This window comes from Salvelinus alpinus, chromosome 9 (genome assembly GCF_045679555.1).
Source record: "Salvelinus alpinus chromosome 9, SLU_Salpinus.1, whole genome shotgun sequence".
NCBI classification, from domain to species: domain Eukaryota; kingdom Metazoa; phylum Chordata; class Actinopteri; order Salmoniformes; family Salmonidae; genus Salvelinus; species Salvelinus alpinus.
The window spans coordinates 53,121,379-53,137,068 of NC_092094.1; the positions used below are offsets into that span (position 1 = coordinate 53,121,379).

The following is a 15,690-nucleotide window of genomic DNA, read 5'->3' on the forward strand; positions in this document are numbered from 1 at the left end:
CCAGACAGTGGAGTAATAATAATTAGGTGGGTGCTTACATTTGTCCTATTTCTCTCATGTACAAGTTTTTTTTGCATATCCCACTACCCCTGAGTGGGGTCAGAGCCAAGGATTAGCCATTACTGACAGTGACACTTAAGTTAAGTGTCTTGCTCAAGGGCACAGACATATTTTTCACCTAGTCGGCTCGGGATTTGAACCAGCAACGTTTCGGTTACTGGTCCAACGCTCCTAACCGCTAGGCTACCTGCCACCCTAGTGGGTCAAGGGCTTAGCTACAGGGAACAACCAATGTACTACATTTGTGAAGAAAATACTTTCCCTCCCGCACTTCCTGCGGCTATGATCATTGAGAAGGTGGCAGAAATCAATGAAGGCCACGCTGCGTTTCAACATTGTCCCCATTCAAATACTTTCGATTTGCATGCTTCCTTCCTAGTTTCCTAAAAGTGTAGAGCACTTCGGTATAGAGAAAGTGTAGAGCGTGTCAGTTCTGATATCACTAGATTGGTAAAAGTAACGCTACAGAAGCCTTGCTCTTATCTATCAAATCATGTAAGATCAGGGATCACTTCAAGGAAATTATGGATTTTAAAGTTTTAACAGGGCCTAAGAATCCAAAGTAGCCCTTTGAGACATCACTAATGAAAAGATCCTGAGTAAACTTACGATCTCAATTTAAACACATACGAATTGTATCAATTAAAGCAACCATTTTTATTAGATAGACACTAAGTTAACTATAAACATTGAAATACAAAAGGCAATATATAATTCTCCACTCCCAATACATTGCAGGCAAATGGTCATATTCACACAGATATTAAGAAAACAAAATATATATTTCAATATCAAGTAACAATGATTCAGAAAATTAAATATTTACCCATTAGTAAACCATTAGCTTGAATATTACATTCTTCATAAGAGTTATTGATTTGCTTAGTTGATCTCAGACAATTGTTACATTTAAACCGACAATGAATACATACTCTTGTGAAGGTGACAAATGAAAATGACAAAATAGATAGTTTACATCAATCCATTCACAAATAATTTAGGTGCTGGTCTTCCTCTAGGAAACTTAGAGAAAAATCAATTCTGTTACAGTAGCTAGGTTTCTATCCGAATATTCCAAAATCCGCACAAAAACAATACACACATTTTCCCCACAGGAGTTACGTTTCCATCAAATTGATTTGTGAATAAAATGCTGTGTGTGATGACATAGTGGACATAAAAATAACTTTTGTGGTTAAATCCCCCCCCTTAAAAAAAAAAAAAAAAGTTAAAATGGGTTTCCATCACATTTTCAACTCTGATTTTTTTGTCACAACAAATGTTGCGTTACATAGAGAATGTGCCCACTATGGTTTTGGCACGTGCGCCCTAGCCAACAGCTCGCAGGTACAGTGCAGGTATAGCCTACTACACGATGAGATTACTAATGGACAAAAAGAGCAAGATTATGTTAATTTGTCAAACGGCAGCCAAGCATCACCAAAATAAGACCCTCGATATTTATTGGAAAGGAGCATCAAGCCCATCACCTTGCACTTTCACCACCCGGTGAAGTTCATCATAATTTATTTAATGTGTAGCCTGATAAACTGCATGTTTTCTCAACGAGCAGTAGTGGGAGGACCTCACAACATGACTCCAAGTTGTTTTTTTCTCTCGATATGGTTATTATTCACCTCTATTGCTCGCGTAATTCATTTAATTGACACAAAAAGAGCCCACCTTGCCTAGAGTTTTTTGTTCTGTCGATATTTAAAAAAAAATCTAAACATCTACTTTACACGCATACAAAAAGTTGGATGGAAACCTGGTTAAGAAATACTTTACTTTTATTTTTTTTAACCACTCAGCACTACTTTATCCAGCTTTGACTGACAACCACTTCCCCCTGAAGTATAAAAAAAAGTATCAAAGTGTAGCAAAAAATCTATTTCGCATTGTTCACGTTTAGTCTTAGTGGCAAATCCATAGAATACAACAGAGCAATCATTTGTAGGTAGGATTAGGAATGCCAATCTAACTGATACCTTTTTCACACTACTGAGCTAAGCTGAGCTGTACTGGTCTCTCATCCTCCATAGTTGACTGAACTGTACTGGAAAGAACAAAGTGAAAAGAAAATACGATACAGGTCGACACAATACTACGAAAAGGTATTTGTCTCAATTTTCTTTCAATTCTTCCTTCAATCATGTCATTTTCCCCATAAAAAAAAAAGGTTAAGGCTTGGTTACCGTAGGAACCAATGGCAACAGAGGCAAACGCAATAGGTGACACCTCACACAGGCTTTGGTCAAGGCACAGGTCACGGCTTTGGTTAAAGGTGGAGTCCACGCCAAAATCCAAATTTGCCAGATGCCACCATACCGTAAAAGATGTGACTATCACAGAGTGGGCCTTTAAATTGTAAACAGAGTCTATTCCGTGCTATCTGCACTAAGATCCCCATTGGTTTGAGATTGAGGCCGACACATTTCTTTGAATGCATGTGTAGTGGGATCACATACATTGTGAAATAGACCACTTTGAGGGTATGAAAACGACAAACTTTGGTTTCGGGGTGAACTGTCCCTTTAAGTTGTATGGGACAGTCTATACTGACAAACCAACCTATAGTCAACCCATTCTTACACAACACCAGTCTCTCATTGCCAAAGCCAATACGCAGACAACAAATACAGAAGGCACTTTCTACCATGTGAAAAGATTGAAAACCAAAGTACCTCGTTTTAACGAGAACTGTCTGAAAAGGCTAACGAAATGTTGTAAATCTGAAAAGGACATTAGATTGTGATGCGCAAGTATAATGGCAAATGTGCATTTAATAATTACAGTAGCCCTGGCAACTAATAACCTAACTGATACCTTTTTGATTATGATTATCATAGTTCTTCTAGACTGAGTGCCCGCTAAACTAAACTTCATACATGATGCTTTTCATTCAGGTATCACCCTACTGGAAGCAAACACTCATTCTCTTCATTAGCACATTGAAATCGAAGGATGCTGAAAAGCCACCCTCGTTGGAGTCCCAACATGTGGTTACTTTACAACAGTCAGACATGCGAGAGGAATATACAAAGACTGAATTGACAACAAGCATGAAGCAAACAAAACACGTCATCTTCTTTATGACACGACCAGGGGACACTTTACACACACACGCTGGAGAGCATAGCTAAAAGAGAACATTGACACATACACGAACAAAGGGCATTGCAAAAAAAAAAAAAAAAAAGGGGACACACATACTGAAAAACATCGCAAGATTCGCAATCATTCGACTTTCCATTCTGAAAAAGCACAGCGGGGACAAGTTCCTACTCAAGTGCCCCTTTTTTTTTTTTTGCTGTCAGGTGACCACAGCTCATATATAAAATTAAAATAAACAGATCCCAGATCAGGCCTTACGGAAGCCCCAGCAGACAGACTGCTGGTCAATGGTGGTTTCTTCAACTGAGGCTCCATGGTGTGACCTATAAGGGATTGATGACAGCAGGGTGTGGGGGATCCATCCACATCCCAGAAAGGTGGTGTGGTGGTGGGCGTTGGATGGATGGAAGAGGGGAAGGGCGTATCTGGGGGTTAAGTTAGCCCGGCCTGGGTCTAGTTGTTCCCCTGAAAAGCTCCGGAGGCGGCGGAGGAGGCTGCGGAGGTGGCGGCCGTCTGGAAGGACTTGTTGGTGAGCACACCCTGGGAGAACTCCTGCTGGGCCTTCTGGAAGCTGGCCCCGGTACGCCGGTACTGGCTGTGCACCTGGGAAAGGAGGAGACCCAGGCATTAGGGTTTATAGATTCTATACTGATAGGTGTAGAGGTGGAAGTGCAATGAACTATGGTATTTGTAGTAGGGCTGGGATGATACCAGTATCGCGATACTCGTTAGTATCGTGGGCAAGGGAACAAAATACAAAGAAGATTTAACTTCTTCAGGAAAACAGCCCTAATGTTGGAAACAAACGTCATTATGTTGTCATCCAGAGTCACATGTATTTATTTTCCAAGCTGTAGCACACAATTGTTTTACATACAGCAGGTTTTTTTTCATCATTTTTGCCAAAATATCCCAGCCTTAATTTGTAGTGGGATGTAGCAGTCAGTCTTTATTGTCGAATGTTGAACACAAACTGAGCGAGTACGGTAGTTAATTGTAGTCATGTAGAGTACCAGTCATGTGTTCTAGTAAAAACTGAATACCGTAGCTTGAACAGAAGTGAACAATGGGATTTGTAGTCATCATGTCTATACAAGTTTATAGTAAAGCACCACAGTCATGTGGTCATACTGAAAAAAATGGTGCTCAGTCACAAGTAAAAAATAAAAAAAAACGGTTTTGTCCCCAAGTCTGGATATGTACAGTTATAACATACAGGTAGGTACTGTAACGCCACATACCATCTTCAGTAGGATGATTGACAGCACAGCGCAGACGGTGAAGAAGCAAGCCACCACGATCATGATGGCTCCCACTGCCTTGTTGGTGCTGATGATGGTGAACGAGGCGATCCAACCACTGGAATCAAAGAGAGGGATCAACATAGGGTAATTCGTTTCATTTAGTCTAATATGTGAATGTATTGGCCAATGAAATTATGTTATAAAATGTATGTTATTCACCATTGAACTATTCTGTGGTTTATATTCACACTATTTATAGAATTTCCCAAAATACTCAATTTCATTGCCGAAACATGGGGGGGGGGGGTCTAAAAAGGTTGGAGTGTATTTTATGAAAAATATTTTCAGATAAATTATATTAACTTATCAACTATTCAAAGCAATGCATCTGTTGAGTTCCGCCAGATTGTACTAAGCTATTCACTTTTGACAGTGAACCACCTGGAGGTCATCCTCAGCGACATACACCATTCTGACTAAGAGCCTAATTGTAAACAAAGTAAGAAGCTTCATGTTTAAATCAGACAAAGGAAAGCACAACTAAACAGATGGATGGGAAGTAAAAAAGACCCGAGGCCTTGAGAGAATCTCAATTGCATTTCCTTGATTCCCAACCTTCTCATACAACGGGTTCTGAGAAGGAGGTGAGGAAAGAGGACACTAGGAATCAAGCAAATGCAATTTGCATTCTCCCCCCTTTTCGAATTGCATTTTTTCAGAAACATCCACTTGGCTAACCTAAACAAATAGGATGGATAGGTGTAAGCAAAATGGTGATGTTTCCACCTAGCCTCACCACAGGACATAGGGGACCGTTCACCATATTACTCGCTTACACCTACTGTATCTAATTCGCTCAGATCTGCCAACACTGACGATGTAGGGGGGGGGGGGGTTGTAGTATTGGAAGAGGGCCAGGAGAGGAGAGTTACTGCAGGAAGAGCAGAAGGAGCCAACGCCTCTCACTTACAGAGGAGTCTTTAGGAGGAACGAGAGACGCTAGTAGGAGGGAATCTGTCAAAGACATGACAAGAAGAGTGAGAGAGGAGATGGGCGAGAAAAAGAGAGATGGAGAGAAATCTCAAAGTCCGGCATGTACACCTTCGTACACACACACACACACGCATAAAAACACGTGCCCTGCAATCCCCCTCCACCCCCACATATACAGATTGAAGACATGCAAAAAAAAATTTATACATCTATAGCGTCCCATTCAGACCTGTCCCTCAGACCTACCTGTTTCCCCACTTGGGGATGCCGACAGACTGGATGACGAACAACACCACTTGGCAGAAGAACACAAAGAAGAACAAGAAGAAACTGAAGGAGCTGTCCGTCCTGCAAAAGAAGTGAGAGCGAGCACACAGGGTTGAGCGAACACACAGGGTTGAGCGAACACACAGGGTTGAGCGAACTCACATTGGATGTCAATTCAATAACAGAATCAGGCAGTTCTTTGGGAAGTAAAACCCTTCATTTTACACACTACTCTGTGCCTCCGTGTCTGGTCCGTCCCTTACAGGTATTTGGCTAATGGACAGGATGCCATCAACATCAAAAATGTCATGATCATTGTACTACTGGAAAAGAAAACAGGAAACCATTTCTATTGCAAGTATTTTAACCTTCGTTCAACACTGTGCAATGTTAAAATGTTGTCCACCAGTGCAATGCAAATAAATTGGATGCCAAAATGTGCTTTACGCAAATATGGTAATAAATTAATTGAGATCAAAACAGGAAAACTGTCCCTTTAAGCTATTACATAATTGCAACTCAACAGTAGGTCAGTCAATCCTGGTACTCACTTGAAGGCCTTGTAGACGGGTCTGTACCAGCAGAGGAAGGAGCAGGGGGCGAACAGGATGAACCAGAGGATGGACAGGCCAAAGTCCACGCCGTACGCGGAATCCGCGGTGAAGTAGGCCAAACATGCCAGCAGGTTGAGGAACAGAGTCACACAGTGGACTGGAGGGAGAGGTTGTGTTCATTAGGCACCAAATGGCAGAAAACTGACTGAAACATGGTGAGGCAACCTGGTCTCATTTTTGTATTCCGTTGCAAAACTTATGGAATTGTTTTAAGAGGGTCATACCATGGATCATTTAGCTATCTGATTTTGAATTTTATGGCCCGGTACCGGGTTACCTTCAGACGAGTCTTGTGGGCGTTGTAGAGCAAAACATGTACAACATCTACGTGTTTGTGACAGTCTCAGCTTTTGATGGCGGAGTCATATTAGTTTGTAGCCCAAACCGTTCGGACGCTACAGACAGAAGTTGGCAAATCGGCGGTACCGACTTCAGACGAGACCCGTGAAAACGTATCCTGGTCTGACAAACACCGCTGTGGCTCTGCCACCTTCCACCGAAGATGCATGAAGGCCGACATGGGAGGATGTGGTGGATTGAGACGCAGCCCATGCAATAAAGGGTATATCTCTAGCTTAAACTGACAGCTTTTTAATGGGGATTTTGTTATTCTGCTCAATAGACTTCCGCGCGGACATAAACTCCATGGGGTATTAAATAAGGGTGGGCAGTGCGTCACATTACAATATTCCATGAGTCAGCATCTTTGCAGTATTTAACAAAGTAACAAACCAGTCTCTGCGGTAGTACTGCATGCATGCGCGCACACACACACACACACACACACACACACACACACAGACAGTGTACTTACACATCCACAGATAGTAAATCATCTTGCAGACCCTCTGGTACTCCACGGGAATCTCCTCTGAGAAGTCCTGGTAGAAGCAAGGCTTGATGGGAAAGATCTTGGGCAGAGGTGGCCAGTTGTTTTCTTTGCCTATTACAATAGAAATTCATTGATTAACATTCAATCACTTTTTCCAACAGCTCCATTGCAAATGTTTTAAATGTATCCTGATTGATCCTCATCTTTCCCAAGAAGATTTTTCCATTAATGAATTTGAATTTACTTCCTGGCTTGCCTGAAATGAAGTGGGCATTGACCCCGTCCCTGCTGTAGAGGTAAGGAATGTCAGAGGCAGGGTTGGGGTCAATTCCATTTATTCAGGAAGTACATTGAAATTCAAACTGAAATTCCAGGAATTGTTTGAATTGAAATTGACCCAAAACTTGTTGAGAAGGTAGGATATCTTCAGAGCGTGAGCGGTGTGTACAAGCCGTGGCATGTTTAGGGAGAGAATAGAGTGAAGGGGAGTGACCTGTGGAGGCTCCTCTGCTCTGAAGTGCCTGCTCTCTGCGATCCAGCTCTGCAGCCTTCCTCTCCAGCTCCTCCTGCTGCCTCAGCAGGCTGGCCTGGGCTGCAGCCGCCGTGGCCTGCAGAGACAGGAGGGGAGAGAGGACAGGTCACATTTTGGCTGTATGGTTCACATACATGTATGATATAATTGTAACGTAATCAATGACTTATCTCATGAAATCACACAAACAGTTTTAGGCAAACAATATATGCTTTTGCTCATGGTAGATGTGTCCCCTTTCTGTCCACTGATGTAATTTCTGGACTATAAATCTGTCCATTTAAGGGACCCCTTTTGGCACCCCCAGAAGCAAAAAAAAATCCATATAGCTTAAATCAGTATGGACAAGTGAGACAGTTAAATGTGAAAAAGTCTATATTTTCAGTCTCATGCGAAGACATCGATGGCTTTTGGTCTCATAGTGAACTAGTGTCAAGCGCCATCACTGACCTTTGGGCCGGGCTCTGTGGACGGCTGGAGCACGGCAGGCTGGGAAAGGGTCGTGGAAGCCGGAATGGTGGGCCCTGATAGGCCAGCCTGAAACAGGAAAGACACACGGCAGACTGAAAAAAAGTGGGACAAACACCAACAAACAATATAGCAATCTGTGATCAATGGGCATCAATCTAGTCCACATCAGTTACTGTAGTTTTGATCAGTGAGTGGTTTGGTTTGTTATATTACAGAGTGTATGTGTGTGTTCATGCTAGGGTAAAAAGCAGGTAATCTTACCGTCTGATGGTCTGGGAAAGGGTTAAATTGCTCAATGTGGTCTACACCAGAGTTGGTCACTTGTGTAACTGAGGGATCCTGAAACAAAACAACAAATTGCTCTTCAATATTATGGGCAATTCCACAGTTATGCTTTGACTCCGATTTTACACGTTAAAATGTATGCCAAACAAAAACTATTGATTTCAAAGTTTAACAAATGATACAACTCTATGCACAAGGACTACTTTGAACAATTTACACAGAATTTCACAAAAACACATTTATTGTAAGAATTGCACAGATGCATATTTAATGCGACCACGTTTTCCAAAGAATTCTGTTAAATATCTACTCCGAATTAAGATTCAAAGAATTCTGCAGAAAGAATGGGATGTCAGCTATGACATGAAAAAAAAATGTTTATTTTATTGAACTACAGTAGGTGAATCAGATTTACATCATGGGTCCCTGATCTGTACTATATAGAAATGCATGATTCTGGATATTAATATCATTCTCTTCATGGTGATGTATCCTGAATAGGTACACAAAGATAGAAATATGCAATATCCTTATTTTGCATATTTTGGTAATATTCTACACGCTGGCTATTATTGTAATGAGCTCCGCCCCCAAACAAGACCACATTTGGTTGGTCTGGACCAGACCAAATCTGAACCAATCACAGACGTCTGTTTCACAAGTTTGGACATTACAGCACACTATAGTACAGTAGATATTTTAAGTACAGTACTGCACTCTACTTTTCTTTACTGTGCAAATTTGAGAAACCTAGACATCTATGATTGGTCCAATTTGGTCTCTCCTTTGTTCAAGAAAGAAAAAACAGTTATGAGCTGAACATAACAATATGCCAGTGGAAGGGAGGACAGTAGCAAGTTACCCAACTGTGGTTCGTGACTACTATGATTTCCCATTGTAGCCAACTCAGTTGCAGTAATTCCAATACAGATTTTTCGATAATTCAGTTACCGATTTTAAAATCACTTAATAATTAAACAAACTTGATAATCAGTAAAAACACAAACTAATTGGTAGGTCTACCTTTATCTGTTACTTCTGTTATCCTCCCTACTCATGAGGGAGAGAAATTAGTAAATATCTTAAAGCTATGTGGGTTTTTGGTAACAGAGTTACAAGGCACAAAGCAATGTTTCTTGAACTTACAGAAGGCAAATCATTTCTCCAAAACCAAATATAGGTGTTGATATTAATTGGCATGGGTCTTTACTTCAACATTATTCTGTTTTGATCCGTTTCTAATAAATGTTAAGACTTTTTCTGGTAGATGACCCTTTATCCATCTGTTTGACCAGAAATCAAAGCCTTTTTCAATCCTGAAAATTAGGAATAAGCAAATGGTTAAAACATTTATATATGCCTTCATTTCTCAAAAAGAAAGACTACTAGCTTTTATTTGACATGCTCCTATTTGACTTCACATGTTGTTGCCCATGGGTCCTTTTAGATGGAAATGCCAATATGCAACACTCATTCTTATTATTACCACATAAATTGTCTCATCTAATAGGCCTATTGATCCATCACAGGAAAGAATGTGACGCAACATTGGCAATGTTCACGTGACGCACATAGCCTTTCATTTCAGAGCTCACATAAAAGAGATTGCTTATGAATTCTTGTGATATTTCCAGAGGTCAAATAGCTCAAGAAGTTTCATTTCCTGAAGTCAAAAAACAGTATATCAAAAATGTAAATCAGGGGCAACCACATTCATCCCGGAGTCCAGTTTGACTTGATATTTCAGTGGGCATCAGAAAAAGGATTGATGTTAGCCTAAGCAAGGCTAATTCTTTACAGGACCGTTTAGTAAACTTCAAGTAAAGGCTGAATGACCCCTGGCCCGAGAGCAGAGCAATACAAACAAACAAAATCCAGAAGAGACATGGGGGTTGATATGAACAGGTGGGAGTCGGTCTGCTCTCAGCACATGATAATGTGTCACACATGAAGTCATGTGACATAGGCCTTATACTCTGACTTGCGTAGTAGCCATCCGCCACTCTGACACACCTGGCAGCTTTCCCAAGCAGGAGGAAGAGACATCCCTGCCATTTAACAATTCAATCAGTTAAATAGATGGCAAACCTTGGTAATCATTGGCGACCACAAAAATATGGATACAGTGCATTCGGAGAGTATGCAGACCCCTTCCATTTTTCCACATTTTGTTACGTTACAGCCTTATTCTAAACTGGATATTTTTTATTATTTTTTTATCCCTCAATCTACACACAATATCCCATAATGACAAACCAAAAACAGGTTTTTAGAAATGTGTTAAAAATAAAAAAAACAGAAAGACCTTAACTATTCAGACCCTTTGCTACGAGACTCAAGATTGAGCTCAGGTGCATCCCGTTTCCATTAATCATCCTTAAGATGTTTATACAACTTGATTGGAGTCCACCTGTGGTAAATTCCATTGATTGGACATGATTTGGAAAGGCACACACCCGTCTATATAAGGTCCCACAGTTGACAGTGCATGTCAGAGCAAAAACCAAGCCATGAGGTTGAAGGAATTGTCCGTAGAGCTCCGAGACAGGATTGTGCCGAGGCACAGATCTGGGGAAGGGTACCAAAACATCTCTGTAGCATTGAAGGTCCCCAAGAACAGTGGCCTCCACTATTCTTAAATGGAAGAAGTCTGGAATCACCAAGACTCTTAATAGAGCTGGCCGCCCGGCCAAACTGAGCAATCATGGAGAAGGGCCTTGGTCAAGGAGGTGGCCAAGAACCAGAAGATCACTCTGACAGAGCTCCGGAGTTCCTCTGTGGAGATGGGACAACCATCTATGCAGCACTCCACCAATCAGACCTTTATGGTAGAGTGGTCAGACAGAAGCCACTCTTCAGTAAAAGGCACATGACAGCCCGCTTGGATTCTCTGTTCTGATGAAACCAAGATTGAACTCATTGGCCTGAATGCCAAGTGTCACGTCTGGAGGAAACCTGGCACCATGCCTACAGTGAAGCATGGTGGTGGCAGCATCATGCTGTGGGGATATTTTTCAGTGGCAGGAACTGGGAGACTAGTCAGGATCGAGGGAAAGATGAACAGAGCAAAGTACAGAGAGATTCTTGATGAAGTCCTGAGCACTCTGGAGTAGGTTCTCAGACTGGGGCGAAGGTTCACCATCCAACAGGACAACAACCCTAAGCACACAGCCAAGACAACGCAGGAGTGGCTCCGGGACAAGTCTCTGAATGTCCTTCAGTGGCCCAGCCAGAGTCCGGACTTGAACCCGATGGAACATCTCTGGCGAGAACTGAAAATAGCTGTGCAGCGATGCTCCTCATCCAACCTGACAGAGCTTGAGAGGATCTGCAGAGAAGAATGGGAGAAACTCCCCAAATACAGTTGTGGCAAGCTTCCAGCATCATACCCAAGAAGATTGTAATCGCTGCCAAAGGTGCTTCAACAAAGTACTGAGTAAAGGGTCTGAATACTTATGTAAATGTGCTTATATATATATATATTTTTTTTTAAACAATTTCTAAAAACCTGTTTTTGCTTTGTCATTATGGGGTATTGTGTGTATATTGATGAGAAAATGTATCAATTTTAGAATAAGGCTGTAACGTAACAAAATGTGGTAAAAGCCAAGGGGTCTGAATTCTTTCAGAATACACTGTATGTTTGAGGTAGTTTGGGAAACAAATGATGACGGTAGAAACATACATAAGCGGAATAATGATAATAAGGTGTAGGCCTAACCAACAAGAAATACAAGACGGGACGCTCTCTCAACAATACAGTAATAACAACTAGGGAGTGGTGTTGTCTATATAGAAACCAGTGAACTAGCCTAGCAGCCTACTAGAAAGTAGACTTTGACAACGTCACACCAGACATTCCTATATAGGCTACCCTGGCAGTGTGTGTGTGGTCACCAATGATTACCAAGGTTTTCCAGTTTCACAAACCCACAGCTAAGGCAAACTCATATCTAATCCAACGGCGAGTCAGACTTCATATCCAAATTCATAATTGAGTAATAACGCCCAGAATTGCAATATCAGACATGTGAACAGCAGCTGTGAACTGTAGGCTGAGCTATTTGTTCAGGCGCATACACACCCTGCAAGCAAACAGTCAGTACCATTGCGAACTAGAGACAGTGAAAATACAGGAAGAGCGATTGCTTTGCAACTATTAGCTACCATTGAAGTAATTGTAGGTCTGAATCAAAATGTGACGTGGTTACAGTAATACTGTTTTTCACTCTACGAGTAGCAAACACAGAGCGTGCTATATAGCCTACTTGGTATTTGGTTTCTGTAAGTTCTGATTGAAACAGTGGATATGATTCGTTAAGCCTAGATTTTGCCTTCTGTCAACATTACACACTAGGCCAGTCCTTTAACTGATGGAAAACGTACTGAAAATTGGTATTGTACACTAAAGTATGCAGCATTCTATATGCAGAGGTATTGTTAGAAGAAGTTTGCGCTACTCTACATAGTAGTCACAGGAAACATTAGAGTTTTGCAGCGTTGCAAGATCTGTAGCATTCATTCTGACAAGTTCAGCCTACTGCTCTTGATCAAAAATAATTGATATTCATGCCCAGCCTATATGCTATCTCGCTGCTGTGCAATTGAGTTTGTTCAGCTTATCTCTCTCACACTTCCTTGATGGCCAGTGTGGCCATAAGCTTGTTCAATTCATTTTGTTAAAGTCTATAGAGAGATAGGCCCTTTGTAAAAGGTGCAGCTGAACTGTAGACCTACAACCTAGACATCATGGAAGCTATGAAGTCAGTCCACACAGCCTGTGTCAAACTAGACGTAACACAGTACAGTAAACGTACATCCAGGACACTCAAATTACACGGAACAAAAATATAAAACACATGTAAAGTGAAGTCACCAGAAATGTCACCCATTGAGCGTGTTTGGGATGCTCTGGATCGATGTGTACAATAGCATGTTCCAGTTCCCACCAATATCAAGAAACGTCGCACAGCCATTGAAGAGGGGTGGGACAACATTCCAAAGGCCACAGTCAACAGCCTGATCAACTCTATGTGAAGGAGATGAGTCGTGCTGCATGAGGAAAATGGTGGTCACACCAGATACTGACTAGTTTGCTGATCTACGCCCCTACCTTTTTCTTAAGGTAACTGTGACCAACAGATGCATATCTGTATTAACATAAATCCATAGATTAGGTTCTAATGAATTTATTTAAATTGACTGATTTCCTTATATGAACTGTAACTCAGTCAAATCTTTGAAATTGTTGCATGTTGCATTTATATTTCTGTTCAGTATATGTGTACACTTCTGTGTGTGTGCGCGTGCATGTCTGTGTGTAGTGTTTTTGTGTACCATTTTAATTAGGAAAGCAACAGTATTCTGATGCCCTGTGTATTTACTTGATAGTGAGTGTAAGACTATGTATATCTGTCTGTCTACCTGTGAACTGTAAGTCTGTAAAATCTTTGAAATTGTAGCATGTTGCATTTATATTTTTGTTTCGTGTAGAATTATATTTTATGTCATCATGAATCTCATCACGGTCAACTTTAGCAACTTCTTACTACCTTTTAGCTACTAGGCATGTTAGCTAACCCTTAACCCCGCTAACATTAGCCACCTAGCAAGGATGCTTCAGAAGAGATCGGAAACTCCATCGTATTTTGTATATTGCCCATGCTACTTCAATAGGCCGTGCGGTGCATTCTGGGCTATTTTGGGACAAAGAGAAATGTCCTTCAAGGAGTGAATGGGAGTCAATTGAACACTAGCTCAACAACCCAACATTAGTATGAATTTCATCAACATCACAAATATTTTCCGAGATGTGAGATAATTAACTTGCTATCTGTATTATTGTATAGCTTTGGTATCGTGACATTACGTTCTGTCAGGGAAAATAGGCACGTTTCTCAACTCATAACCTGACTCTGAGAAGGGATTGCATGACAATTATCTTAGCAACCGCGTGATGCGGTATGACAACGTGAACGCAATTGGTCGATAGTCTGCTGCTTGGGGTATTATATATTTATACAATCCTCCATTGATTGCACAATGGGGTTCCGATCTCCTTTCTCTAATATCTCTGGTGTTAGCAACCTAACTAATGTTGCCCCAACAAATATGAATTTGTAACATATCATACGCTTTGCAAATGCATAACATATCATACAAAATTGATTATTGACATCCACAAATTAATGCATAGCATATGAAACGGAACATAATCAGCCCAATTGGAGTGTATCGGATTTACATTTACTATATGTCTACCCCCGAGTCCAGGTTGGTCCCCACCTAAAGGTAAACTGAATTCTGTAGGTTTCGGTTTATGAAAAACAGATGATGCAGACAATGTGCTCACTAACAGTAGCCTACCCTAAGAACGTATAGCCTATGCCATGGCGTGCTAGCTAACTTGTGGAATTCCATATTATTTTGAAAAGAAGTAGTAGACCAGTCTATCAGCTTGTAAACTATTTCCTTGATCAAATTTGCATTTATCCACATTTGCAACTTCCTGTATCTGAGAGAACGGCGAAACCCCACCCTCATTTGCAAACAATGACAAATTAGAAGCTGAAGCTTTGTCAATCATGCCACGTCGCCCGAATTAAACCCAGAATACACCCAACAGGTTTCTTTGTGTTACTTTTGAGCAAATAATGGTTAAAAGTTAGCAGCAACTTTGTATCAACTCTAGTGTGGAATGAAAGGGTCTTACTTGGAAAGGGTTGACATTGGACGAATCTGCAAATGGGTTATCATCAAATCCCGACATTTTAATGGCGTTTTATAGATCTCCTCAAAGTATAAACAATACACAGTCCTATCGTTTGATATGCTCCTTTTTATCGCACTGGTAACTTCCTGAAATGGAGTTTAGTGCGCAGACGTTGGTTACGTATGAGATGACGTCTACCTACGTCATTTGGCTATTCAAGTAAGACTCCACCTTTAGATCAAAATAGGTGTTTTGGGAGACGTCATGTCTCCGATTTATTTACAAAACAAATAGACAAAACATTTGTGCATGTCTTTCTTTAGTACTATTTTGAAACAATGCGATGTGTATTAATGGCACTAGCCAGACCTATGGTTAAAAATACAATCATTTGGAAAATTCCCCCCTTAGGTTAATGTTAACATGGTCATGGTAGATTCTTTTTTTTTTTTATGAACTATTATTTTAATTTGATCCGTAAACTGTAGCAGAGGGAAATACATACATAAAGGTGGGTTGAAAGTAACATATGCATGCCACGTTCAAAACAACTGGGAACTCAGAAC

At 40.9% G+C, this 15,690-nt stretch overlaps 1 protein-coding gene across 1 annotated transcript; it reads right to left on the reverse strand.

Annotated features, from left to right (window-relative positions):
- Positions 1-698: 698 nt before the first annotated feature.
- scamp2 (secretory carrier membrane protein 2) lies at positions 699-15,308 on the reverse strand. The gene is made up of 9 exons (XM_071326681.1): positions 15,125-15,308; positions 8,389-8,466; positions 8,107-8,193; positions 7,618-7,732; positions 7,107-7,235; positions 6,230-6,389; positions 5,658-5,759; positions 4,416-4,533; positions 699-3,777 (listed from the first exon to the last, which is right to left on the reverse strand). Exons 1-9 carry the CDS (start codon positions 15,179-15,181, stop codon positions 3,628-3,630), a joined length of 996 nt encoding a protein of 331 aa, XP_071182782.1. The 5' UTR covers positions 15,182-15,308; the 3' UTR covers positions 699-3,627.
- Positions 15,309-15,690: the final 382 nt, after the last annotated feature.

What these genes read in the sequence shown, in the direction of transcription:
- scamp2 (XM_071326681.1), bottom strand. Translation starts at nt 15,181, where the DNA reads ATGTCGGGATTTGATGATAACCCATTTGCAGATTCGTCCAATGTCAAC. An exon ending in CCACAGAGCCCGGCCCAAAG is followed by an intron (nt 7,733 to 8,106) that starts GTCAGTGATGGC and finishes CTGTCTCTGCAG; the next exon opens with GCCACGGCGGCTGCAGCCCA. An exon ending in ATCCCCAAGTGGGGAAACAG is followed by an intron (nt 4,534 to 5,657) that starts GTAGGTCTGAGG and finishes CTTTGATTCCAG; the next exon opens with TGGTTGGATCGCCTCGTTCA.